We start from the raw sequence: 24,811 nt of genomic DNA, 5'->3' as shown, positions 1-24,811 counted from the left end.
GATACCGATCCCCAATCCCCCTAACTTTCCATACTGTATAATGTCCACTGAACCCCCAGCAAGTAATTGGGAGGTGAACAATGCTGCATGGAGGTTGCATAGATAGACAATCGTACATCCATTCATTTGTTGAGGAAGCATCAGGTAACAACAGGAACCTACTTGCAAACTACCTCTAACCATCAGCGGCAGATTTAAATGCTGATAACCACAAAGACAGTGGGTGAAGGGTTTCCAAGCTAGCTGAATATAATGTAAAAATATATATACATGTAGGCCAGTGATATTGCAGCGTTCTTGTCATATTTGGAGACATTATTTGCACTGTTCAACACCTGTTGGTAATCGCTTATTCCCTCCTAGTTTTTCTGTAGGCTATTTCTTATGAAATAGTTGTTTTGATGCAATTTAACTTTAATATTTTATTGTTATAGTGCATAGATGTGTTTTGAAATTAAAGTTTATGAGATTGTTTTATTAGAAATTACTCTGTTTCCTTTGCAATTTTAGTGGCCCATTTTTACTGATCAGACGGCCCATTTTATCTTAACTAAAAAATGTGGGGTAGCTCATCTTTCAATAGCTGTAGGGTCTAAACAATTATATTTTCTTACATAAATTCCACACAAAAATATTGAAAACAAACCTTTTTAATCATAAGAACACAAATAAATGTCATATATTGTTCTTTTGTTAGTTTCCCATGCCATTAACCAAAAAGTGGCCCAATTTAGCTGATATCACCCTAGTTGTCGCATCCAGGCAACATACAATGAGAAGGCATGTTAGTGTCAACAAAACAAAACAAATTCAATTTATGTTGTTTATTTGTTTTTTTTAATTGAAGAATATAGTATTTAAGAAGCTTTTTGTATGCGGAGCCACGTTTGAAACGCCCACCTTCATGAGCTGGGCGGGTTACTCGGTTTCGGAAGGGTTTGGGCGGGGGTTGAATGTGCAATGCATCCTGGTATATGTAGGCACTGACAGTATGACTCTGCAAGCAGGAAAACTAAGCTTTCTCGGTCAATACAGTACGTAGTGAGTAGTTTATCGCTTTGACTGGCTACTCTTACCATCAACATTAATTGTATAGCCACATAAAACCTGTCGAAATCTCCCTTTAAACTGGCCTACATGCAGTAGGCCTAAAAGTCAAACAAACATAGTTGCGTTTCTCCTCCTGGCCAGTGGCGGCGCTGCAGACACACAGAGCGCACTCTGTAAACCGTCAGCCATCTGCCGCAGTCAGTAAGCTCCAGCGGGAATGGAAAATGGAGGATTGACCGAAGAAAGAGCGAGAGCATATCATCGGTATTTCTAGCGTGTAGGTGGGTGGAATACAACCTTTTGAGCATTTACCAGTGTGTTGTTGAATCTTCGCCGAGTTGCTCTTGCAGGGTTTGAACAGTTGTGAAGGTAACCGAGGCAAGATTGGACACGACGTTAACTTAGCTAACAGCTACAGTCAAACTAATGTTAACGTTATTTAATGTCACTCGGGTGCCTCAGGCTGGTTATGTCTGAGTCTTGCTGCAGAAGGAATGTCTGACTTGGTACTTGTGTGTTTTATTGTTAAAGGGTTACTCAAATGGCTAATATCTAAGCTAAAGGTTTCTGTTAGCATACCCATGCTCGTGGTGGCTAATGGCGTGTGTGCGTTCCCGTTTCGAAACGCACAGTTGTCTGTTTATAAGGTGATGAGGTATAGTCTAAACGTGCATGGACTTACTTAACATTATACCGAGAATCACCTGACCCATTATCTTGATAACCTAGAGAGTGTGGTGCTTACCGTTATGTTAGCTTTAACACTCACGTTAGCTAGTAGTCAGACGGAGGGCTGGCTCTGCGGCCGTCATTGACTGGGTCGGGCGTGCAGGGGGTGTAGTCTCATGTCGTAGATTAGCTTGTGTTTGTACTCTCTCCAACATAGCCAAAGCAAAACTAGCAAACCTCCCACACAATTCAGGTCACATTTGACAATCGGCATGTGATAAATGTATGCATGATACTGTCTGGGAATCTAGAGTCGCTCCATCATGCGCGTCAAGGCCGTGTGCTGCTTCCCTTTCGGTGTCGAGCTGCAGCTACTACAGGATACTGCTACAGTTACAGTATCGGTATCTAACGTAGCATCGCTGTTGACATGTGCCAGAATATGCATATATCTTACAAAGTCGAGCTTTGTCCAGAAAGTGTTTAAATTGATTTTCACTCCGGGCCCCTCCCACCTTCTCTTGGCAACAGCTTCCCCTTCATTCACGTGGCATGGTGTCGTGACCACCAGCACACTATTGGAGGAATCTTGTTCAATCACAGTTAGACTTCTGGTTGGATGTTTTGAGCTGTGTTTCAAAGCAGATGTAATGATTATGGATTTATAATATAATCGTGTGCATTATATCAATCAACCTTTTAAAATCAAGGGGGGGAGGGGTGATTCTTGTGAAAAATGCAAATAATTCCCCTCATGCATAACAAGTCCTACTAGTGTGCGGGGCAGTTGCACTTTTTTTGCAGTGACGTATAATTCTGTGTAACATTTTTTAAGCCATTATGTCAACATTTACCAGTGATTGATGTTTTGTTTATTTATCATATAAAGTTGAGCCTTAGGGTAATTTCAGATTGATGGAGACTCCACTTACTAAACCACATGTTGTGTCTATTTTAGTATCTAAATTGAGTTATTGAGGCCATGCTGTTATTGTAGCTTAGCTTGTTTGGGAAATGTGGGGTGTCTTGAGCTTAACTAATTTTCTTCTCTCTGGCAGATCCTTAAACGCTGCACCAAGACTGATGGTTACTGCGTTGAAGCCTTTGTTTTGTTTGAGGAAGCACTCTGTCACCCATCTCTGCTGAACTGCAGGTACAGACATTGACAGTTTTCACAATATGTTGTTAAATTAAGTCGTATGAAGTTTTATTTGTTTATTTGGAGAATTTTAAGCTATGATCGTCTATACGATTTATGACCAACATGAACTATTTCTAAATTATAAGGCCATAATATATTCCGTTTTAGACATGTTCCCTGTAATTACTAAACAAGGCTCCCAATTTTTTCCCTGAAAATCAAATTTCAAATTATTTGAACAGCAAACGATGTCTGTGTTAAGTTTACAAATGCTGCCTTAAATTTTGTCAAGGTGGTAACTTCACCATTGCGGACAACCCTAATTTGCAGCATTGAACAATAGAGGGTATGCACATGATGTGATTCACTCAGAAGTTGCCACAGTCACTCCCCCATGAGTGGCAATCATACAACAGTCAGCATCTGTCATAATGCTTTCACATGTAAAGCAATGCTATTGTTTTTAAGAGCTGTGATGCAATCAATTATACATGAGAAAAATCTAGCATACGTTTTTACAGATGGCAGAAGGCTAAAGAGATGTGAAGTGATTCTTCACTACACTGCTTCCTGAATTAAATGTAATAAAAATCTTAATATTTTTATAAACATGTTATGGTTATGATCCAGCTTACTAATGTGAAGTAGGGCATAGTAGTTGCAGGTATTTATGTGCTTCAGGCTAACAAAATAAAATACTCTTCTGCTTCTTGATACATTTATGTAGAGGTGTCAGGAAACTCTGATTTCTGACCGATCTCTATACCCAGAGACCACTGACCATTGAAGAAATTGTGTGGGTGATTGTTGATACTGATGGCCTTCATGTTTGTCACATTTGATATTTGTTGGTTTTTCCTCATTATTGCCACACAAAGCAACCAAACAGATGCTGTCTTGCTATTCAGTGATGTGTGTTATGATGAGAAAGTGATGTCAGTGCATATCCTCTATAGAGCTGTTATTGAAAATTATAGACAATTTAAATACATAATGAGTTGAACTAACATTGTGCGTGTTTATTTTCTTTTGAGTGACAATGTAATTAGAAATAAAGCTATCGTTAAAATATCACAGTAGTCCGGTCAATGCCTAATAAATGAAAACCTGGCAGCTTTCAGTATTTGTCATCATACATTATAGACTGAAAGAGTGACTCACAGCTGCTCTTTTGTGCTCTTCTCTTAACTGTAGACATTCAGTTTGAAAGTAGTGATTGACTCCATCATCTATGGAGGAGAATGTGAGCCCTGAGCTCTCTCTAGCTCCTGAGCCAGAGCAGAGCCAGGACCGTATGGAAAGCTGCTCTGAAGGTACCTCGGATGAGCTTCTATTCCCTTATCAATGAGGGGTGGGCATGTTGTAGAGTCAGGGTCTCTAATTTTTGAATGATTTAAATTTGGGTTAATAGTCAGTGTAAGTAAGGGTCATATCCAAGTCAGCATTCCTTCTGAAATCCTCAATCAATTTAATTATATATGCATAGTAGATCATAAACCAATCAGTAGTTTCTTAGCAATGTTGCAGCGTTGAACTCTGGTTATTGTATGCCATGATGTTTTGCTCAAAGCCTCCTCTGACATTTCTGTTCTCAGGTGAAGGGGATAACGTGCAGTGTCAAACTGAAAGCGAGAATGCGGCCAAAGAGACACTAGAGGAGCCAGATAAATGTACCAAGGCCAACAGTGAAATCAAGAAAACTTGGGGTTTCCGTCAGTCCACTGTTGCAAAAAGAGAGATGCCAGTAGAGGCAGCTACAGATAGCCCTGAAAACCGCTGTCCTGTACGGCGCAGTGGCAGGCAGTCCAAACGTACTGACAAACTAGAGGAATTCCTCTCCACTGCCAAAAGAGGGTCAAGAAAAAGCGCCCCTCCCAGCCTGGAAAGTGGAGATCCTCCTTCCCAAACTCCAACGGACGCAGAAACTGCTTCAGAGGCCAGCTTCGATGGCAACGCCGACACAAAGATGGCCGAGGACAAGGTCGAGTCCCCAGAGAGGAGGACGAGAAGTGGAGCAAGGAGGCCGACCCAGAGGAGAACTCGAGGTGGCAAACAGACCCGAGGTGGCGGCAGAGCGATGGTCAGAGACGACGGGAGCTCTGAGAATGAGGACAGCAGAGACTCTTCCAAGAAACCCCAGTTACAGGACGAAGACCAGGAGAAAAAAGATGAAAAGGACGATCTAGGTCCTGAAGATGTAGCCAGCACTAACGCAGCGCAGCCTCAACCCGAGCTGGACTCTGAGAAGAAAGAGGTTGGCGATGAGAAGAAAGAGGACGGAGATATTAGTGACAAAGGGGAAGCAGAGGAGACTGAAAAAGAGAGCGACGAGGAGAGCACAGAAAAGCCTGCTGTGTTAGTAAAGCGTGGACCAATAAGAACATATATCAATAAAAAGAAGGTGGTCGATAAGAACACTACCCCTAAAGCCTCCACTGCCACCAACAAGGGCACCACTCCTGTCTTGAGGGACAATAAAAATATAGCTATACAAGGTCCCGGCAAGACATGCAAGGCTGCCGACGACGATGATGGTGATGATGATGAAGATGATGATGACGACGATGAAGAAGAAGAGGACGAGGAAGAGGAAGAGGATGATGAGAATGACTCTTCTTCCACATCGTCATCATCCATCGAGTCTGATGATGGAGGATATGACCCCAATGCACTTTACTGCATCTGTCGCCAGAAACACAACAAAAGGTATGTTTCATCTATTGTTGCTTCATTAGGTGGGTATTCAGTGTCCAACAGAGCATTTCCCCCCCCCCCCCCCATAATTTTGATTTGTTCATTGTATCAGTAACAGTGAAGTCACCTTTAGATTTGGGATTTGGTTGTTCATGTATTGATATATTACACAGATATGCAAAATATAAAATTAGCCACATTTCATTGAGTGTTGATGACGTTGATAATTAACTGTTTTGTCAAGAAGTGGAACAATGCTGTGAGATGTGAAGATATGTATCCATTAAGATAGAACAATGAGAGAAAGCACATAATAGCATTTGTTTGTGTGTGTGTTCACTCTGATTGCGCTGAACTGGAATGAATGAATGAATGAAAAGGAGTAAATCCCTATCACCTGTAAATCATCAGTTGAGTGTTTTGATGTTTATTTGTTCTTGCTACCATCGCTTGCTCTCTTTGCCACCACCACTCTCATGTGCTACGTTTTTCTTTCGTCTTCTTCACTACAATTCATGAAGCCAACAGTCTAACTTCACATCTAACGTTATCAAACAAATGAGAAATGTCTGTTTACATTTTTATGTCTATTGATGTAAATGATGTATTGCAAGCGTATCATATTAGCATTGACTCTTGATTGTACTTAAAACATGGCACATTTAAGCTTTTTGTAATCTCACTTCCTTCCTGTCAAACTAGTAGCTACACTTATGGTCCACAGTGTTGTGTCATATTGATGCATTACCTGAAAGATTGAGGATTGAGTTTTGTTGAGTATTACTTTTATGGAAAGTACCACTACAAATGTCCCTTGCTCACCTATAGGTTCATGATCTGCTGTGACCGCTGTGAGGAGTGGTTCCACGGAGACTGTGTGGGCATCACTGAGGCCCGCGGGCGCCTGATGGAGAGAAACGGGGAAGACTACATCTGCCCCAACTGCACCGCCAAGAAGAACCAGGTGGTCAGGCCTGCCACATCTGTCCTGTCTACCAGCACAGGAACTGGAGAGCCCAAAGCTGATGTTGCTCCTCAGACGTCTGCTCCCACTGTTTCTTCTTTAGCTGCTGACAAAACCAACATCAGAGGAGCAGAGTCCAGTCCCTTAGCTAGCCAAGCTGCAGCAGTACCTCTTACCTCCACGTCTGCTGGAACTGAAGAGAAGGCAACAGAAGACCTAGGCATCAAAGGCAGGATAGAGAAAGCTATTAATCCGACTGGGAAAAAGAAGATAAAGATCTTTCAGCCGGTAGGTCCCTGCAAATATATATCTTAAATGCTTTAAATAACTGTTTTTTGTGAGTACAGCCATTAAATCCATGTCTGAAGTACAATGCTACAATACTGATGCTACCTTAAACTGTTCAATTCTATATTTAATTATTTATAGGTGTTGCATTAAGCTGGTTAAATTTCATTTGACTGCAGTCACTGTCAAATGGGTTTAAATATGTGGGTGAAATGTTTGTTTTCAATTTTGAATCTCCTAATCTGATTAGTGTGCAGAGCCCCATAACTTCCATGTGCTACTGTGTTTTCAGTTTGCATGCTTAGAGACAGCAGACCCAAAAAGTAGCAACTTAGTTCAAGTTTTGATAGTAAAATAAATAATGGAGAAAAAGATGCTTGACAAAGGTGGCAATGGCATCAAGCAGCCCACCACACCATGAAATTGAATGCGTTGTTGTTTGAAAAAAACTAATTCTGTATGAGTTCACTGCTAAAACTAATTAGATAGTAATGTGACAATACAAAATGACTTTGCATACTATTAGCTGTTGATTGTCTTGTGTACTGACTTGGAGCAGTCCATACAGCAGCCAGCCCAACTGAAAGCAGACCAGAAGGCAGCACTGACCGTTGAAAAGAAGGCAGAGCAGAAAACACTACCAGACCCAGAGCAGAAGGTGGCGTCAAACATAGAGGTGAACACTACACCAACAACGGAGGACAAGACGGGGCAAAAGGCTGAGGAGGACTCTTCACTTCCCAAATGTATCGGGCCTGGCTGTGAGAAAAATGCCCAGCCGGACTCTGTGTACTGTGGAAACGACTGTATCCTGAGACACGCTGCCGCCACCATGAAATCCATCACAGACGTCAAAGAGCCCAAGCAGAAGGAGAAGCCCAAGGCTCAGAAAACCAAGTCTACACCAAAGGTAACTTTGGCCACCTGAGATGATGACCTTTGCCAGACATGATATGAGCTAATAACATGAGTAACAGCAGTGGAAAGCACCTTCTTAGTAGTTGTGTATGACTGCCATACAATCTGTTGTTATGTAGATATATGGCTTCTGTCTCCTGTCTTTACCACATTTGAGAAATTATTTCCCAAAGTGTGTTTTTCGTTTGTTTGCTGAATGTTTTGCTTTATTGTTAGCTTGGCTGGGACTGTGTCACTTGGATTCCTTGAGTGAGTTGTGACTACTGAAGAATCACTTGGTTACCTTGTCTCTAAATGAATTTAATGATAACATATACATGCTCTTATTTATACATACATACATACATAAATAGCTGCATTGGTGTGACTTTGATGAACATTTAGTTTCACGGTTGATTAGCATTAGAAAAAACTCATTCATCACCTAATATTTGCTCAACCTGGTGTTTACTACAGACATAGATTGGGATTTTAAAAAGTGTATAAACATTTAGAGATTTGTGTTAATTGTGTCAAAGTTTTCTTACTGTGGCTGAACCCTCTGCATTCTAATAATGTCAAAAGAATTTAAACTGTGGCCTTATTAAAATGGTTCAGGCAGACTTTTACTCTTAAAAGAAGTACTTGGAAGTGCAATTTACTTAAATGGTCACTGGCAGCTGCTACTGTTTAACATCTTAGAGTCTCAGTGTTTTAAGTGCCTGTCTCAAAGAGCAAATGCAGAGTGTGATCAACTGTAAGTAGTTCTTAACATAGGTTGTCCAGTATTATAAAACATTAAAGAGGGTCACATCATGATGGTATTGAGCAGGTTATGTTCCAGTTGATTAGATCAAAATGAGAGTGTCGTGACAAATCAGCTCACAGGATCAATGGAGGCATCACTACCACGGGATGACATGGACAAAAATGATTTAAATATTTAATTAAGTGTGGAGCTGTGTGTTCAGGCATCCAGAATCACTTTGCCTTGTGGTCTAATTTATATGTCACTGATTGAATATATTGTGGTGTAGAAATATTTTACAGCCTTTGTGAACATGTTGAGACTTTTATGAATATAAAGTCATTATTGTTAGGGCCTATATAATTACAAAATGTTATCACATTTACTGTCAATAATCATGAGCTATTTGCTGTGTTCTAGTTGCAATGAAAATTCTCCAACAGCAGTTAATAGTCTTATGTCAGGTTATATACTCCTCTCTTGATATGTAGCAAGCTATAAACCTTGTAGATTTATGTCCGCTTGACCCATAAATGGCTGTGGAAGGGAGACAACAATAGTGTGCAGCTGTGGATGTGGCTCATCATTTCAAACAATGTTTAGGTTTTAGAGAAACAACCTTTTTAAGGGGTTTAAACTTGAAGAGCTACTGCTTGACTATATTGAACTTGATTCATGACACATGCCATCTGAAGGCAGCATCTCAAATTAAGTTTGTGGTTCACTTACCTGACCAGACCAGTAAAATGTACCCTAAAGGAAGAAGACTGAGAGCAGGCAGACTAAAGACTGATGGTCTGTGATTTTGTAGAGTGAAGGCAGATTTTCCTGGCATTTTGTAGACCGTTATGAAGGGAGTTTGTATATTAAGGCAACATGGACAAAGTCAAACACTTGTATATCTTTATTGTTATGTTTCTCAAACAAGATGTGCTCAGTTATGTTACTGAACTGCCTGAATGTGTGCGTCTCTTCCTGTTCATCCAGAGGAGTGCCGCTGGTGGGAAGAAGACACAGAAGAAAAGCAGGGAGGATTCGGAGAGCGACGAAGACTACAGTCCTGATCCAGATGAGGATGACGAAGATGACCATGCTGAGGAGCACCCGCCCCCGCCGGCCACTGCATCCTGGTCCAGCGACCATAATTACATTGCAGTAACACCAGAAAAGACTACACCCATATCACCAACAGTGTTAAACAAAAAGTGTATGTATCTTTTAGAAGGTTTTGGGATGTTGTTGAAACCACGTTGTGGGTTTTCATTTTATTAATGTGGTTCCTGTCATGCTAGCATAATCTAGAAATGATCCATACATTTGGGGAGAAACATGAGTGCTCTGGAGATGAACTCATCTGTACACTAGACTTTTAAAATGATTTGAAGTGTTGTGATTTTGATAATGTAAAGATTTTGTTACTCAATGAAATATTGGCAGCTGTTGAAAAGGTAAGTGGTAAATGTGGCTTTCAGGTAAGTATTAAATAATAATAACAGATTTATTTTTGAAGGGGCACTCCAGAGATTTTATACATCGAGGTCAGTTAACACAGGAGTGCTATTCAGCCTGTGCTGACAGTTGTATAATAGCTCCTGCAGCTCTGAAGGTCTCAGTCTGAGAAAGTAACCCTGCTCATGTCACCAGGGTCACCTCCACATAGGACTGGAGACTAAATTCTGTTTTACAAACTAGAGGCAGGAGAATGAAAGACGTAGGCATTTACCTGCCAGGAGTAGAATAATGCTAACGGAAATGGAAATTGTAGGATCTAACAATTTTTGACTTTGGACTGAAACTCAGAAATATTTCAGCCTGTTTCATACATTTTGTCCCCAAACATTTTGATAGTGCAATACTGAATCACTGGAGTACCTTTTTTTGTATACCTCATATTTGAAATGTGGGACTGTTAATGACAACTTAAAAAAAGAATGTGGTATGGAAAGAGGGCAGTAATCTTAAACTTGGTGCTCTCAGCAGATTAGGCTGCTTTACCATGAGATATATATGTATATATAGATTTATGTGTGGAGGGTAGTTTAAACTACCTGCTTTATTTGACTGTACAAGTCTATCCACTACCTGGGTTCATCATCTCAGCTGTTGATCTCACAAAGGTCCCTCCCTCCCTTTCTCCAGCAGGTAGGTGTTTCAGAATCCCCTCATGTTTATGTGGACCAGTGAAGCTAATGTAGCTCATATTGAGCTGATAATATCAGGCATGAACCTGTTGAGCACAACCATGTGTTTTTTTTTTTACCCTCAATCTTTGGGGTAAAAGGCTGATCTTTTTTAAAGTTTTAATTCATATTGAATATAATGCATTAGTACTCCTGGGAAACTGGCTTGAAAATAAAAGGTGATGTGACAGTATTTTGGATGCCTCGATTGATTATGTGAGCAGTGTTGGCTTGCTGTAGGATATCCTGTCCAGTTCAGCTCAAACAAGCATTTACAACTGATAATCCTACACACACTATGGAGACATGAAGCTCAAGAGCCCCCAGATGACCAGTTGGAGGAGAAGAAACCTTTTGGCCCATGGTACAGTGAGAGACCAGACCAGGAGAAGATCCAGCAGTGAAGTCCAGAAAGGCCACAACGGACGATGGGACATGAAAACCAGTGCTACGCTTCACACAATTTGCACCTGATTGATATATGTTGAGTGGAACTTGTTGCAATGCAATGTGGACATTTTCAATTTTTTCTCTTTTATAGGATGTTGAAGGTACTGCAAGGCATTTATATGCTGAGTGTTGATATTGAGTACATGCAACAGGTTGGATCAGTAATGATAGTGTAATATAAAATGAGGCATCATGGCCAATATTTTGCTGATAAAACTGATTTTGGTTGCTTTGGGTATTAATCCTGTTGCTCGGCTTTAATTTCTCGTGGCTTTAACTTTGAGTGGATTTATTAAGCATCTTAAATCATTGGCATGATGGTTGAATCAGTATCTGCAGATTAGTTTCAAGACAAATGTATGAAGTGCATTGCGAAATGAATGTAGTTAGACATTGACTTGCATATTTTTTTCACACTATCAAAGGATTTTTGTACTTTTGAAGAAATGTGTTTGTGTACCTGCAGAATTCATGCAAGTGACTTAATGAGGCTTATATCCAGGTCTTGTGTGGGCGGAGTGCATGCATTTATGGGCACCAGATAGTGATTAGTGTTGGTAGCTAAGCTCATGATATGAATGAAAGAGTTAGTTTTATTGCTGATTATTTATCAGCTTTATATTTTAAAATTCAAATGTTTGCCTTTTATTCTGTGTATGCAGTGTTATGGATCATTTCTGCTTCTAGTAGGCAGTGATATAGGTGGAGTAAACACCTGAGCATGTGAATAACTGGTAGATGCTGCTTGTGTCTCATGTTCAAGTGACAGAACCTGATAGTTGTAGTCCTTTCTCTCAAGCAACTGCTGATTGCAAGTTTATAGTAAGCATTTAAACAAGATTCAAGAGGCTCAACTCCATTAAATCTACATGGATCTGTATTATTCTTTTTGAAGATCACCACCACCACCACATTGGGAAGAAAATACTTTTTTACTGCATTAACAGCGCTCTGTATCTGCTGCCACTGCCACAAATAAAGAGGGACTGTTTGTTTATCTCCCCAGTGGTCAACTTTGTGTTATTTCTTATTGTTTATTTCAGTGTGTGCTCACATAACCATGTGAATGTCATTTATTTTCAGTTGATTGAAGGTTTCAAGTTTTACTATGTTTAACATTTGAATGATTTGACTTTTATCAGCTGTGAAACAAATTACTGTAATCTCCAGCAGCTTTTATAGCCTCTGAATTATACCCAAAAATGATGGTTATCTAAAGTGTTAGTTAAATACTGTCACACACTACATATTGCATGACGGCATATTTTAAATGGTTTGATCTTGTGCTTGATTTCCAGCCCCTCCCAAAGAAGAGAAGCAGAATGAGAAAGAACACAAAGAGAGGGAACCAGCCGTGGTTTCCGAGAAGTCTTCGTCTGTGTCCACGACGCCAGTGAAAGGAAACAAGAAGTCCCCGTCCACTAAAGGGGGCAAGGGTTCCCCAAAGGGCAAGAAACCTTCTCAGTCCACCAACTCGAAAGCTTCCAAGAAACCTGTGACACCCCCAAGCAAAACTTCAGTAAAGTCCAAGAAACAAGCAAAGACCGCCCACGCCCAGTCTTCTTTCCCTCCGGGTCCCATCCATGTCACTGGAGCACTGAGGGTCACCAAGTCAAACTTCACCATTCCCAAGAAGCAGCCCCAACAAAAGGACACTCCATCCCACAGTCAGTCCTCATCATCCTCCAGAGTCCCATCATCTCCAGCTTCTTCAGCGAGCTCCAGCCACTCTTCATCCTCCAGGCCTCCACATCCAGCTTCCTCAGTCACCCCCATGCCACCCCCACCCAACAACCAGATGAGACAGAACATCCGCCGCTCGCTTACAGACATCCTCTATAAGAGGTAAGTGTCTCACAAATTTCAGGATATTTAGAGTTTACTTGGAGTGAATTATTGGTTTAAAACGTTGAAACAACAAATATCTGTATTAATATTTTCTGACCTTCAGGGTGAGCGACAGTGATGATCTGAAGATGACTGAGAGTGAGGTGGGAAGGCTGGCAGTTGCCATTGAGAAGGAGATGTTTAACCTGTGCCTTAGCACTGACAGCAAGTACAAGAATAAGTACAGGTCCCTCATGTTCAACCTCAAGGACCCTAAAAACAAAGTGAGTCCACACAAACATGAAATTATATATGTATGTATGGAAAGGTATTCATTTAATAACAAGTAATGTAGTTTTTGTGTTGAAAGCATCTTGTGTATGGCTTTATTTGATTTCCCTCAAGTTTAAAAGTTAATAAATATCTGCGCTATGTTTGTCTCAGGGCTTGTTCTACAGGGTGGTAGGTGGTGAAGTCAGTCCCTTCAGACTAGTCAGACTCAGTGCTGAAGAGTTGCTTTCCAAGGAGATATCAGAGTGGAGGAAACCTGACCCCTCTGAGGTAAAACTAACTTTCCTTCAATTACAGTGTAATGATGTGTAGATTCAATTAAGTTTCAACAGTGTATATGGTTTTCTCCCATAGGGCCATTCTCCTGGTACAAGATCCCACTCAGGACAGTCAAAACTTGGCAATAGGCATGACTCTGGCTCACATAGCTTGGATATGGAGGATGCTCCACCAACATCTGATGCAGATGTATGTATATCTGCCACCACTTCATCTGCTCGCATGACTTCTGCTGCAGTAAGTGGTGGCATGCTGTCTTTCTAAAGCTTTCAATACTTTCCTTTCACTTTTGCATGGGATGTCTTTCTTACTGCACAAACTAGAATTTAGTTGAATATAGACAGTAGCCAAGATTAGTTAACCCTCCAAACTGTGCTTTTGTTCTTGCTTTCTGATGCTTTATCTTTCAGTAGGCACTAAACCTACTTGCACCTACCTTGTGCAGCAATCATCCATAATTATGAGTGTTACGTGAGTGATTATCTGTTCTTCATTTGAGATTTGATGGCAATCTTTTCCGTGTCCACAGGACCAAGATGAATCTGGCTCCACTCCCTCTGTAACTGCCCAGCCATCTGCTGTAGAGGGGAGCAGTGGAATGCCAGATATCTTCAGTACCATGCTCAAAGACACCACTGCAGAGCACAGGACCCATCTGTTTGACCTCAACTGTAAAATATGCACAGGTAAATGAGAGGCTGACTTAGAATGCCAGGGCAATATTCATCCAGTGAATAATTTGTTCTACAACAGACAACTGATTTACTTTTTTTTTTTTTTATCCTCCAATGTAGGTCAGAAGATGGAAGATGAGCCAGCAGCAAAGAAAGCCAAACTGTCCAAGAAGCCTGAGATTAAGCCACCCAGACAAGAGCTACATTCATCCAGGTCAGGGGACGTCTCTCCTGTCGGCCAACCACAGATTACCACAGCCTACCAGCACCAAGACACTATGGGCTACCAACAGCCAACGTCCTACCAGTCCAACATGGAGGCAACTGTCCCAGAATCCCAACAGCAGCTTTACCAGGAAGACCCCAAGATTATGGTACCTCCACCCCAGGTCCCAGCACCCATCGTTCCTACTGTCTCCTCTGTCAGCATCACCCGCAGAGACCCACGCATGGCCAGGCACAGCGCCAGTGTAGCTGTCACCTACACTGCTCCAGAAAAACCCATGAACAACGCAGCAGAGACACACACAGTTCCTGTTACTGTTCCAGTGGAAGTTGGTCCCAAGGCACCTCTGCCGATGCCCCCAGCTCCACCACCTGCAGTGGCTGTGTCCAAATCAGCTAAGACAAGGTGCTCAATCTGATCATGGTTCTTTTAATTAACTCAGACCTAAAATTCTTGATGTGTTAACATTAGCGTACAGCCAATATGCTTTTTATGTTTTCTATTGCTGTTATGTCTATGTTGCTATTTTATAACCGGAATAGTGGAGAATATGATATGACAAGGCTGTTCTATACAAAAGTAGACATTAATTTTGAAATGGAAGCAACATGCTTGATATTTTTAGCAAGTAATCTTAGGAAATCCCTGGATGCGTTTTTGCAAACCTCTCTGAAAGGACAATGGTTTTGGTTTTACAGCACATCTGAGCCTCCTCCTGAAGGTGAGACGGCAATCTTCCTCCATGGTCAAGAGAAGATATGGAAAGGCTTTATCAACATGCAGTCGGTGGCTAAGTTTGTGACCAAGGCTTACCTGGTGTCAGGATCTTTTGAGCACCTCAAGGAGGTTGGTAATATTTCCTATTAAGATTCACTTTCTGGTCCTGTAGTTTGTTGCTTTTTCAGATTCATGTCATAGAAAACACTGATAGATTAATGCAAAACTCTTATCTTGGGTTTTATCTATGTTGTGTAGGATTTGCCAGACACCATTCATGTTGGAGGACGGATATCGCCAAACACAGTGTGGGACTATGTAGGGAAGCTGAAAACCTCCCTCTCCAAGGTTTGTTTGGGCATTGAAAATGTAAAACACTTTCTTCTTCTTTTCTTTTAAAGGCTTTGCATCACTTACACACTGCTTTTTCGCTCTCTCTTGACTCTGTTTGTAGGAGCTGTGTCTGATCCGTTTCCACCCAGCTACAGAGGAAGAGGAGGTGGCATATGTTTCTCTCTTCTCTTACTTCAGCAGCAGAAAACGATTCGGTGTGGTGGCTAACAACAACCGACGGATCAAAGACCTCTATCTCATCCCACTGAGCTCAAAGGACCCATTACCCTCCAAACTCTTACCGTTTGATGGGCCAGGTAAGCATTTACAAAGGGATATACAAATATACTTCTGTGGTGACTTGAATTTAATTGTATACATGGTCATGTTTCCCTGTTTAGTTGTGTTGTTTCATATTGTCTTCGTACATGCGGTGAGTATATTGAACTCAGGTTGAAATGAGAGCTTTTTTTCATTCATGGGTTTGAACTGTAGGGGGCACTCACACTCCTTGCTAAGTCTGCCCTGGAAAACACCTCTGTGCATGTAACAGCTGCTGTCTTCTCTGCTGTGTATCTGACTATGTATGACACATTTCTAATAAAAGAAGTTTGCATCGCAGGTTGGTGCCAATTGAGTCCAGTCTGTTGTTTTTTAAGACTTGACTCATACATGAACATTCAACGTTTGTGTAACCAATAAATTACTGTGAAGTTGAGTCATTTTTTACCACGCAGGTGTTCATATGGTAACATGCTGCACCACTGGAATAACCAAAAATCTTCTTAAACGCGTGTTCCTGACTGAAGAATCAGCGCTTTATTTCAGTTTTGCAATCAGTGATTATACAACACTGTTAACAGCAACCACAAAGCAGCTGTGGTAAGTAAATAGGGTGTAGGAGGCTGTCTTGTAGGGTCTCAAACAGCAATTGATCAACTCCTACATAAATACTGAGGGTGTTCCCTCATTAATTGAGTAGATTAAAAAAATCTAATTACACCTTGAATTGTTCAGATGTTTCTTTGAACGAGTTTGTAATGATTTAAAAATCTGAATTTCAATACAACTTAATTCATGCACCTGACTGGATCAATAAAAAGAAAGTTATAGTTTACCATCTGTTGCAGTCTTTCTTGCCAGTTTTACAGCTGCAGTCAGTCAAAGATTTAGAGTGGTTTTATTTTATTGTTTGGTTACATCTGGCAGAACATCTACAAATCTTTTTAATTGCCAACACAAGCCTACAGTCAACAAATGTTTCTCTGTAGCTGGCAATTATTTACTAATGATTAATTTAAATTACCAATGGGTTTAACAATAACTCATATTACTACATCATAATTAGTCATATCAAATTATGTGCTCCAGAGTTGAGAGCACTTTGGTTTTATATGTGATAAAATGTTATGTGCTACTGGTTCAAGTACTGCTTTGAGTGTGAATCATGGAAAATGTTTGGAAGCTCTCATTTCACCTGGTTGATTTGTGTCTTTATTGCAGTGTGTTGTACGCCAGTAATGCTCATACTGCAATTAGTTTTGTTTTAGCAGCTTTATAGACAGAATGGCAGACTTATTTTGTAGAATTTTATGATAATTCACATGCAAGTGTTTTACAAAGATTTTTGTTTTGTACATCGTTACAGGGCTTGAACCAGCTCGTCCCAACCTCCTCCTGGGGCTGCTGATCTGCCAGAAGGACAGGAAGCGTGCCGGTGCTCCGCTGGAAACCGAGGAGAAACGGTCCAAGACTCAAACCAAAGATGCCGATGACACTGGTGTTCCAAAGCCATCTGCCTCTGTCAAAGCCGAAAGAAGCGCGCGGCAGAGTCTGGAAATTCCCTTCAGCACAACTCCTCCGGGATCACCTCCACCCAGTTCCTCTGAGACAGCAAGCAGCACTGCCACCGCCTCCTCTGTCCTGTCCCTTTTGTCCTCTGTTAAAGCGCCTGCCACATCCACTGGCAAAGACTCACCATCTTCATCCAGCTCTGTTGCTTCCTCTGCCACTCCTCTTCAGACCATCCTCAACACTCTTTTCGGGAAGAAAAAGCACGACTCGGAAGCTTCCAACTCTCCATCTGATCAGGGTGGGGAACTCTCCGTCCCACCCGCCACAATGCTAGACCCTATTGTGCAGCAGTTTGCACAGATTTCTAAAGAGAAACTGATAGAGGAGGATGAAGATGACCGACCATATGACCCAGAAGAAGAGTATGACCCTAGTAGAGGCTACAGTGTGCCTAAAAAGCCTGTTGAGGTAATAAGCAAACCTGAGATCTCTAAGCAGCCTGAAACAAGTGAAGGTGATGATGTGGCATATGACCCAGAGGATGACTCTATTTTTGATGATGTAAAAACTGTAGCACCAAGTCAAAGTAAAGCTAGTGAATGTGTAACTAATCCTCAAAAGATCCTGGAGAGCCTTAAACAGATCGGGGATCAGACATTCCAGAAACCAGGAGAACAGCAAACATCGTCCACAGGCACATCCGGGGCTTCACTGACTATTGCAGACACGCTCTTAACTCAACCCACAAAATCTATTTTGGCCAATAGCCAGCTGCTGCAACTTGGCAAAAAGGTTGAAGAGCTGGTAAAGTCTTCATCGGTCACTCCCTTGATCAACCAGAAGAGAGACCCCCGACAGAGCAGGGATCCTCGCCAGGCTGCAGCCAGCAGGAAACCGACTGACGAACCTGAGGAGGGAGATGAGACATCTGCTCTCTTGGCAGATTCTACTCCTCCTTCACAGCCAGTGGCTCAAGAGCCAAAGTTGCCTAATGTAGTTGAACTCCCTGACTCCTCACAAGCCCCAGAGGCGTCACTGCCTGTAGAGGAACTGAAAATTGAGACACTACCCTTCATGGAGTCCGACAAAGCAGAGGTGTCAATTCCTTTATTAGGAGAGGAGGTGGAACCTGATATGGAGGTCAACTACATGGATGAGATGGAAGTGAAAACTGAGGAAGCTGAGCCAATCAAGACTGAAATAGAGACAGATAAGTACAGTATTTGGCCAAATGCTGCCAGTATTTTAAAAGCTGGTGATGATTCAGAGTATGAGGAGAATAGCCAAGATACGACAACTTCAAGCTATTATAATGAGCCTGCAGACACCTCCGCTATAACGTCCACGATCCCGGTCCTCACTCAGAGCACAACAATGGGTGACACTCAGTCCCATCACATGTCGCATCACATGTCGGCATCAGGCTTGAACAGCGAGTACAGACCCCCCGCTGACATACCCCCACCCTCCAACTTCCCCCCGTCCCATCCGATGCAGGGGCAGAACCTGATGATGAGGCCTCCACCAATGTCTATGCCTCCACCCATGCAAGGTCTTCCTCCAATGTCAGGTCCCCCCCTTCCTATGCAGGGACCCCCTCCACCCATCCATGTTGCTCCCCCTGTACGTGGTCCTCCACCCATGCAAGCTGACAGCAACCAGCAATATGCCCCACCTCCAGCAGGATACCCTCCATATCAGAACCAGTGGCCAGGCAGTAAGCCGCCGCCACAGCAGCAGTTGCCTCCTGGACCACTTCCTCAGAATATTATGCCACCCAGAGGACCACCACCACCACCTTTCGCACCAATGGGCCAGAGAGGTCCTCCTCCTCAAATTTTTGATCCCTCCATCCCCCCTCAGCACATTGGACAACAAGGCCCACCTCCAGGCCTTCCCCCACCTCCTAATTTTGAAGGACAGAACAGTTTGCCTCCTCCAAGATTTGCTGGTCTGCCACCACCATTTAACTTCCCTGGAAACAGAGGACCTCTTCCACCCTTTACAGGGCCACCTCCTGGACATTTTGATAATAGGCTCCCTCCTCCGTCCCACTTCCCAGGGCCCAGGGGTCCCCCACCATCTCAGTACGGTGACCATGGAACCCAACCTCCTTTGGGGACCCAACCCCCGATGGTGGAGCAACCTCGAGGCCCTGCAGAACAGTATAACAAAGACACAAACTCTTTCAAGCTAAATGTGGACCAACATCAGAATCCAAACCATCTCCGTATTTATAAAGACAATCAGGGCCCTCCGTCAGGTCCAGCTTACAGGGGACCTCCACCTAACCAGTATGAAGACAGAAGAGCTCCTAGTGGGGAGTTGAGCGGACAACACTTTAATCCACATAACCAGTATGGGGACTCCAGACCACACTCCTCACCACCACATCGACCTTTTGATGAGCACCGAGGTCCCCCTCAGGAGAATCGAGCTCACCCATCTCAACCTTTTGGTGGATCAGAGAGGTACCGCTTTGATAGGCACTCAGATGAGGCTAGACCTGTTCGCCACAGCGGGCCCCTGCTGCCAACTCCCACAGAGGCTCCCATAGGTCCTCCCGGTCGTATAGGAGGCCACAGTCCAGATCTGCACAGGGACGACCACTGGCGCCGCCACTCTCCTGAAATGAGGCGGAGGAGCAGCACCACTCGAGAGGACTCGGAGCCCCGCGGCGGAGATCGCTTTAGTCGTTTTGAAGGCGGGCACCGAGAACCTGCTCTCGGACCCTCACAGTCCTCTGAAGACAGACAGAGGGAGCTGTCTGAGGACCGCAGGAGGGAAAGAGAGCGGGAAGTTCCCCACCCTGGCAGGCCGTCATGGGACAGGGGCCAGGGCAAGCGATGGAGCAGAGAGCGAGAGTGGGACAGAAGTAGAGAGAGGGACCGGGATCAAGAACGCAACAGAGAAAGAGACCGCAGCAGAGGGAGGGAGGGTGAGAGGCACAGGGAGACGGAGGGAGAACAACGACACCGGGAACAAGACACAGACAGGAGGAGAGACCGGGACAGAGACAGAGACAGAGAAAGGGAAAGGGAAAGGGACAGAACCAGGGACAGAGATTCTGATAGGAGGGACCACGATCGGGACAGAGGAAGAAACCGCGAGCGAGAACGTGAGCGGGAGCGAGAGCGTGACAGGAGGCGGGAAAGGTCCCGAAGCAGAGAGCGAGAGCGCGACAAGGACCGCGGGAAAGACAGGGGCAGGGACAGAGACAAAGACAGGGAGAGAGACAGAGATAAAGACAGGGAGAGGGAGAGGGACAGAGACAGGGATAGGGACAGGGACAGGGACAGGGACAAAGACAGGGATCGTCGCGAAAGGAGCAGAAGCCGAGAAAAGCGAGAAGATAAAAAGGACAGTAAACATGACACACCCAAGGAGAGCGATAAAACTTCAGAAAAAGACAAAAACACGTCCTAGTCTCTGTCTCATGGACACTCCACACAGTTATGAGAGACACTTTAATCTTTCACCACTTAAAATCATCACTGTCAATGTAGGAGCAGTATTTCGCTAAATTTCCACAGTTGTGTTCTTTCTGGAAAAAAAAAAAGTTTGACAATGTTTGTATTCTCTTTGTCACTCAAAGGTTTCTAAATTTGTTTTATCACATTTGAAAAAAAAAACTGAACCTGAAGGCCATCTAAGTTGCTTGTGTACAAGACGTTTTAAGAAGGCTACTGAGTCCTATTACATGTACCTTTCTCTTGTCAAAGCATTTTTTTTTTTTTTTAAAGAAAACAATAATGTAACTGATTAACACACCATTTGCAATATGTAAATATGAATGTATTTGTGTATATACTGATGTTTTTAATACTTTTCTAAGTACAGAAAATTAAAGCCATATACGTATCTGAGATGGATAATGTGAAAGTTAAGGCGACACTGCTTAGAACTGTGGTCACTGCACAGTACAAGGTGTTAAAATGTTCAGCATCTTTGAACTAAAAGTCTCCATTTATCTACAGTATAGTATACCCCATCAGTGGTTGTTCATGACATGTCCTGAATCTGTTTCAGCTCAACCAATTAAACCTGTTTGATGATATTTGTGTTTGTGTCTATTATTGTAGATACACAAAGTTGTTTTGGCATGTATTTCGATTTAAGTCTTGATCTCAAATGTATCATATCTAACTATAAGCCAGGTAGATCGATGCCAGTGAAAGCTGATTTTTGTCATTATAGGATTTTTTTTTTTTAAATTGCAGTTAATTTCCACATTATGTTAGTACAGAACATGTATTTCAACCTTACAGGATGTATGTAGCTTTACATCTGTGAGATACTACAAGAAGTCCAGAGACCTGGTGAAGGAAAGGCGCAATAAGTGTCAGGGAAACCAAATCACACTTTTTTTTATTTGTAAGAAACATAAGTACAAACAGACCTTGAGATTTGTTATGAGGCAGTTGAAGTACTATCAAACATTAATCTTTCCTTCTCAAGAGTGACCAGGCCTTAGTTTCAACCATGCCACTCCAAAAATATTAGTTACTCAGACTACAGTTAGGAATTAATGGAATATTTTGAAATGCAGGCACAAAAGATGCATAGATAACCAAACAGGCTGTGAACACAAAGAATGAGATAGTCATAGGCTGTAGACAGTGGCTTTAGTGTGGCTTTTTTGGTGTTTATCAACTACAAACTGATGAGCAGTTCTTAAAATTATTTTCATGTGCTGCAAAAGCAACCATTGTGTATAACATTCCTTTAGTTCAGAAGATTGCACATTATTATATAAAAGCCTGAGTACAGGAATAAGGCAACTAGGAGAAACTGTTACTACTAAAACAACAACATAATTACTATATTCAACTTGGTGCACAGAGTACAGAAACCAACCATAGAGGCAAAGTACATTTCAAAGATGCTCCGATCACCTGCAGAATCTGGAGTGTATCTTCCTCTGTGTCACTGGATAAACTCATCATCACTGTCCCTGTCTTTGCTGCTTTGACCCTCTCTGACATCCTCTTTAGAGCTGGATATTAGAACTGCATTCACGTGGCAAAGTTGCATAAAACTATAAAGCTTTGGGGTCACCTCCTCCACCAGTGTGTAAGGCAGACATCTATGGTAACTGTTGCTCTATGGTGGCAGTCAAAGTCCAGTTAGAGAATTTCTTCATTGTGACCAGATATGAGGTTTGTCTTCAGCTTTTCTGTTCCCAATAGAGGGATTCATATCAACCTTTTTGTTGCTATGCATTTCCTTGGACCACTTCATCTGAATTTTCTTTGGGCACCACACAAAATCATCTCTATGGTCATAGTGCAAATAAGCAAACTTGATGAGTTCCCTGCGTTGTTTCTTATCCCGGACAGCAAACAGAAAGTAGCTGAGGGCACTGTCCTTGACTCTTGGGAGTTCTCCATGGAAGAGAGTCTCATTCAGGAAGAAGTGGACCAGGGGGGCTTGGTAGTGAGGGAACCCCAGGGTCCCCATGCACTTCAGGATGCGGGTGATGCGCAGGTTGTTGTGGGTGTGACTGGTTGACGACGATCAGTAAAAATGGCAAAGAAATTATGACTTGAATGGTTTTCGTTAATTTGAATGATCAATTTATGTTTTATTAATATTCTGAGATAGTTCACCTGTTCAGGTTCTGGAATCTGTCTCTCCAGTTGGCCGATCTCCTGACCTTTCCTGTATTCTCATCACACAACTCGATACCGTAAAAGTCCAACATGAGCTTGTACGACTTCAGCAGATTTTCCTTTGCAATTGGGTTTTGGCGAAACTCCTGATAAAAAAAAGGTAGAAGGTTTTATGAGAACATGTGAAGCACTTTCTTTTTAAACAGTAACTTTTAATTAGGTTTTTAGCAGTTTACCATAACTTCTGCCTTTGTCAGTGTCTTGGCATCATAGTTCAATCCTGGCTCTTCAAGTGGGAACAACCTTTGAAAGAATAAAACAATTAGAGGTTGCACAAACAGGAACTGAACATGCTACATCACACAGTAACTTACCACTGAATATAAGTGTGTACAAACTCCAGTGTGTCATAATCTTCTTTCCAGTGGTCGTGGAAATCGCTTATCAAGGCACCTGTTAACAAACAGAAATGCAGTTGAAGGGAGCAGCACAGATGGGTAAAGATTCATTCTAACCTTTCATTTAATATGTAGATTTACAATGAAAAACAAACCACAAACTATAACTAGGTGTAAGCCATGTTTAACCAGCACGCCCATGGACTTTGTACTGTGTGTTAGTACCGTCAGGTGATGAGGCCCTCTGTCCCAGATAGAATTCCAAGTTAGGCATGCCATTCCCCTTCAACAGAAAAAAGCAGGAACATAATATAACAAATGTGCAAATACATGTTATGTCATATAGATTCATCCACACAATCCATGCAAATAGTCAACATGTTTTCTTACAGGTGTGGACTTCCTCCTGCTTTGTCCTGTGTTCTGTTGGTGAGGGGGAAATATAGAAGACAACATGAGATGATTGTGTATCACTGTGTACTGTGTGTGTGTGTGTGTGTGTGTGTGTGTGTGTGTGAATAACTTACAGGGTAGTCATGCCTGTAGTTCTGCATGTCTCTTGCTGCATCTCTAAATCTGTTGAATTTGTACTGTTTCAAAGACAACAAATGGAAATTATGTTCATTTTTTATTCAAGACATTGAGAGACAATAGCAGGAAAAGCAGTAAACATGCAAAAAAAAATAAACTAGTATGTCACTTCAAACTCATGGGAGGGAGGGCACACCCTAGTGATACATGATGACAGTGCAGGCCTCAAAATGAATCACACAGCAGAGCAAAGTCCTACAGGCCCTGAGCTGTAAATGTTGCTTTATGGTGTACTGTACTCACATGTCTGGACTGTGCTGGACGGTTGATCCTCTTGGATGAACCCTCCTGACTCTCCTCAGTCTCCCAGGTTGAATCGTAGTCACAGTAAAACTCGTCTGTGGTCTTCACTCGATACTCTTCTTCCTCATCCTCATGTTCTTTACTCTCTGACTCCTGGTGGGAGACCTCGATGCTCCCTGCGGTGGCCTGAGGTAGATCCTCGCAGTAAACCTCCTGGAGCTTCTCTGGGGAACTTGTCTCCAAAGGTTTGTTTTCAGCGCTTGTCTCAGGCTCATCTTTACCTCTGCGACCACCGCTGAAGCGTAGCGCCAAGAGTGCAAATCCGAGTATTGGGGCATAATTTCCAATACTGCGAAAAATAAAAACCATTCGCGACCTCAACCAACCGAGCAAAGAGCAAGCACGATGGTAACACCAAGCCATGGTTGTTACAACGTTTCTAATGAGATAACACAGCAAGGACACAGACCTCATCTGTGCGTCATGTGTCAGAGTTTCACTTTCACTTCCTTATAAGTTCACTACACAAAACCGAAACTATGCACACAACTAACTCCCATTTTATGCATCACGTTGCTGGGGTATGATTTGAGTATTTAACTGTATGAAGTTTTATGGATTTTTGCCAAAGTTTAACACATCAACATAGCACCGACATGAGATCATCTTATTCCATCTCAAAATTAAATTTCTTAACAACTGTAGGTCAGTGGTTTTTCAAAATGGGGTCCTGGGACCCTCAGAG

The 24,811-nt window shown here is 42.4% G+C and overlaps 2 protein-coding genes across 3 annotated transcripts; one reads left to right on the top strand and one right to left on the bottom strand.

The window, feature by feature from the left end:
• The first annotated feature begins 1,241 nt into the window (after positions 1 to 1,241).
• On the top strand, positions 1,242 to 21,270 carry dido1 (death inducer-obliterator 1). Of its 2 annotated transcripts, none has more exons than XM_053315178.1 (17): positions 1,242 to 1,331; positions 2,778 to 2,872; positions 4,055 to 4,173; positions 4,456 to 5,566; positions 6,383 to 6,806; positions 7,366 to 7,716; positions 9,439 to 9,658; positions 12,380 to 12,926; positions 13,033 to 13,192; positions 13,353 to 13,469; positions 13,554 to 13,667; positions 14,008 to 14,164; positions 14,273 to 14,783; positions 15,077 to 15,224; positions 15,354 to 15,443; positions 15,550 to 15,745; positions 17,077 to 21,270. In XM_053315178.1, exons 3-17 carry the CDS (start codon positions 4,092 to 4,094, stop codon positions 20,646 to 20,648), a joined length of 7,800 nt encoding a protein of 2,599 aa, XP_053171153.1. In that variant the 5' UTR covers positions 1,242 to 1,331; positions 2,778 to 2,872; positions 4,055 to 4,091; the 3' UTR covers positions 20,649 to 21,270. The 2 variants fall into 2 exon arrangements, with proteins under 2 accessions (XP_053171153.1, XP_053171152.1); XM_053315177.1 differs by having other exon boundaries at positions 13,554 to 13,715.
• Positions 21,271 to 21,680: 410 nt separating this feature from the next.
• LOC128355039 (opioid growth factor receptor-like) lies at positions 21,681 to 24,566 on the bottom strand. Its single transcript, XM_053315195.1, has 8 exons — positions 24,067 to 24,566; positions 23,760 to 23,822; positions 23,623 to 23,655; positions 23,458 to 23,515; positions 23,209 to 23,287; positions 23,071 to 23,137; positions 22,832 to 22,980; positions 21,681 to 22,725 (listed from the first exon to the last, which is right to left on the bottom strand). Exons 1-8 carry the CDS (start codon positions 24,538 to 24,540, stop codon positions 22,362 to 22,364), a joined length of 1,287 nt encoding a protein of 428 aa, XP_053171170.1. The 5' UTR covers positions 24,541 to 24,566; the 3' UTR covers positions 21,681 to 22,361.
• Between the last annotated feature and the right edge of the window lie 245 nt (positions 24,567 to 24,811).

Source organism: Scomber japonicus, chromosome 3, assembly GCF_027409825.1.
Source record: "Scomber japonicus isolate fScoJap1 chromosome 3, fScoJap1.pri, whole genome shotgun sequence".
Lineage (NCBI taxonomy): Eukaryota > Metazoa > Chordata > Actinopteri > Scombriformes > Scombridae > Scomber > Scomber japonicus.
The sequence above is the reverse complement of the archived record's forward strand: the minus strand, read 5'-3'. Positions and strand labels throughout refer to the sequence as shown.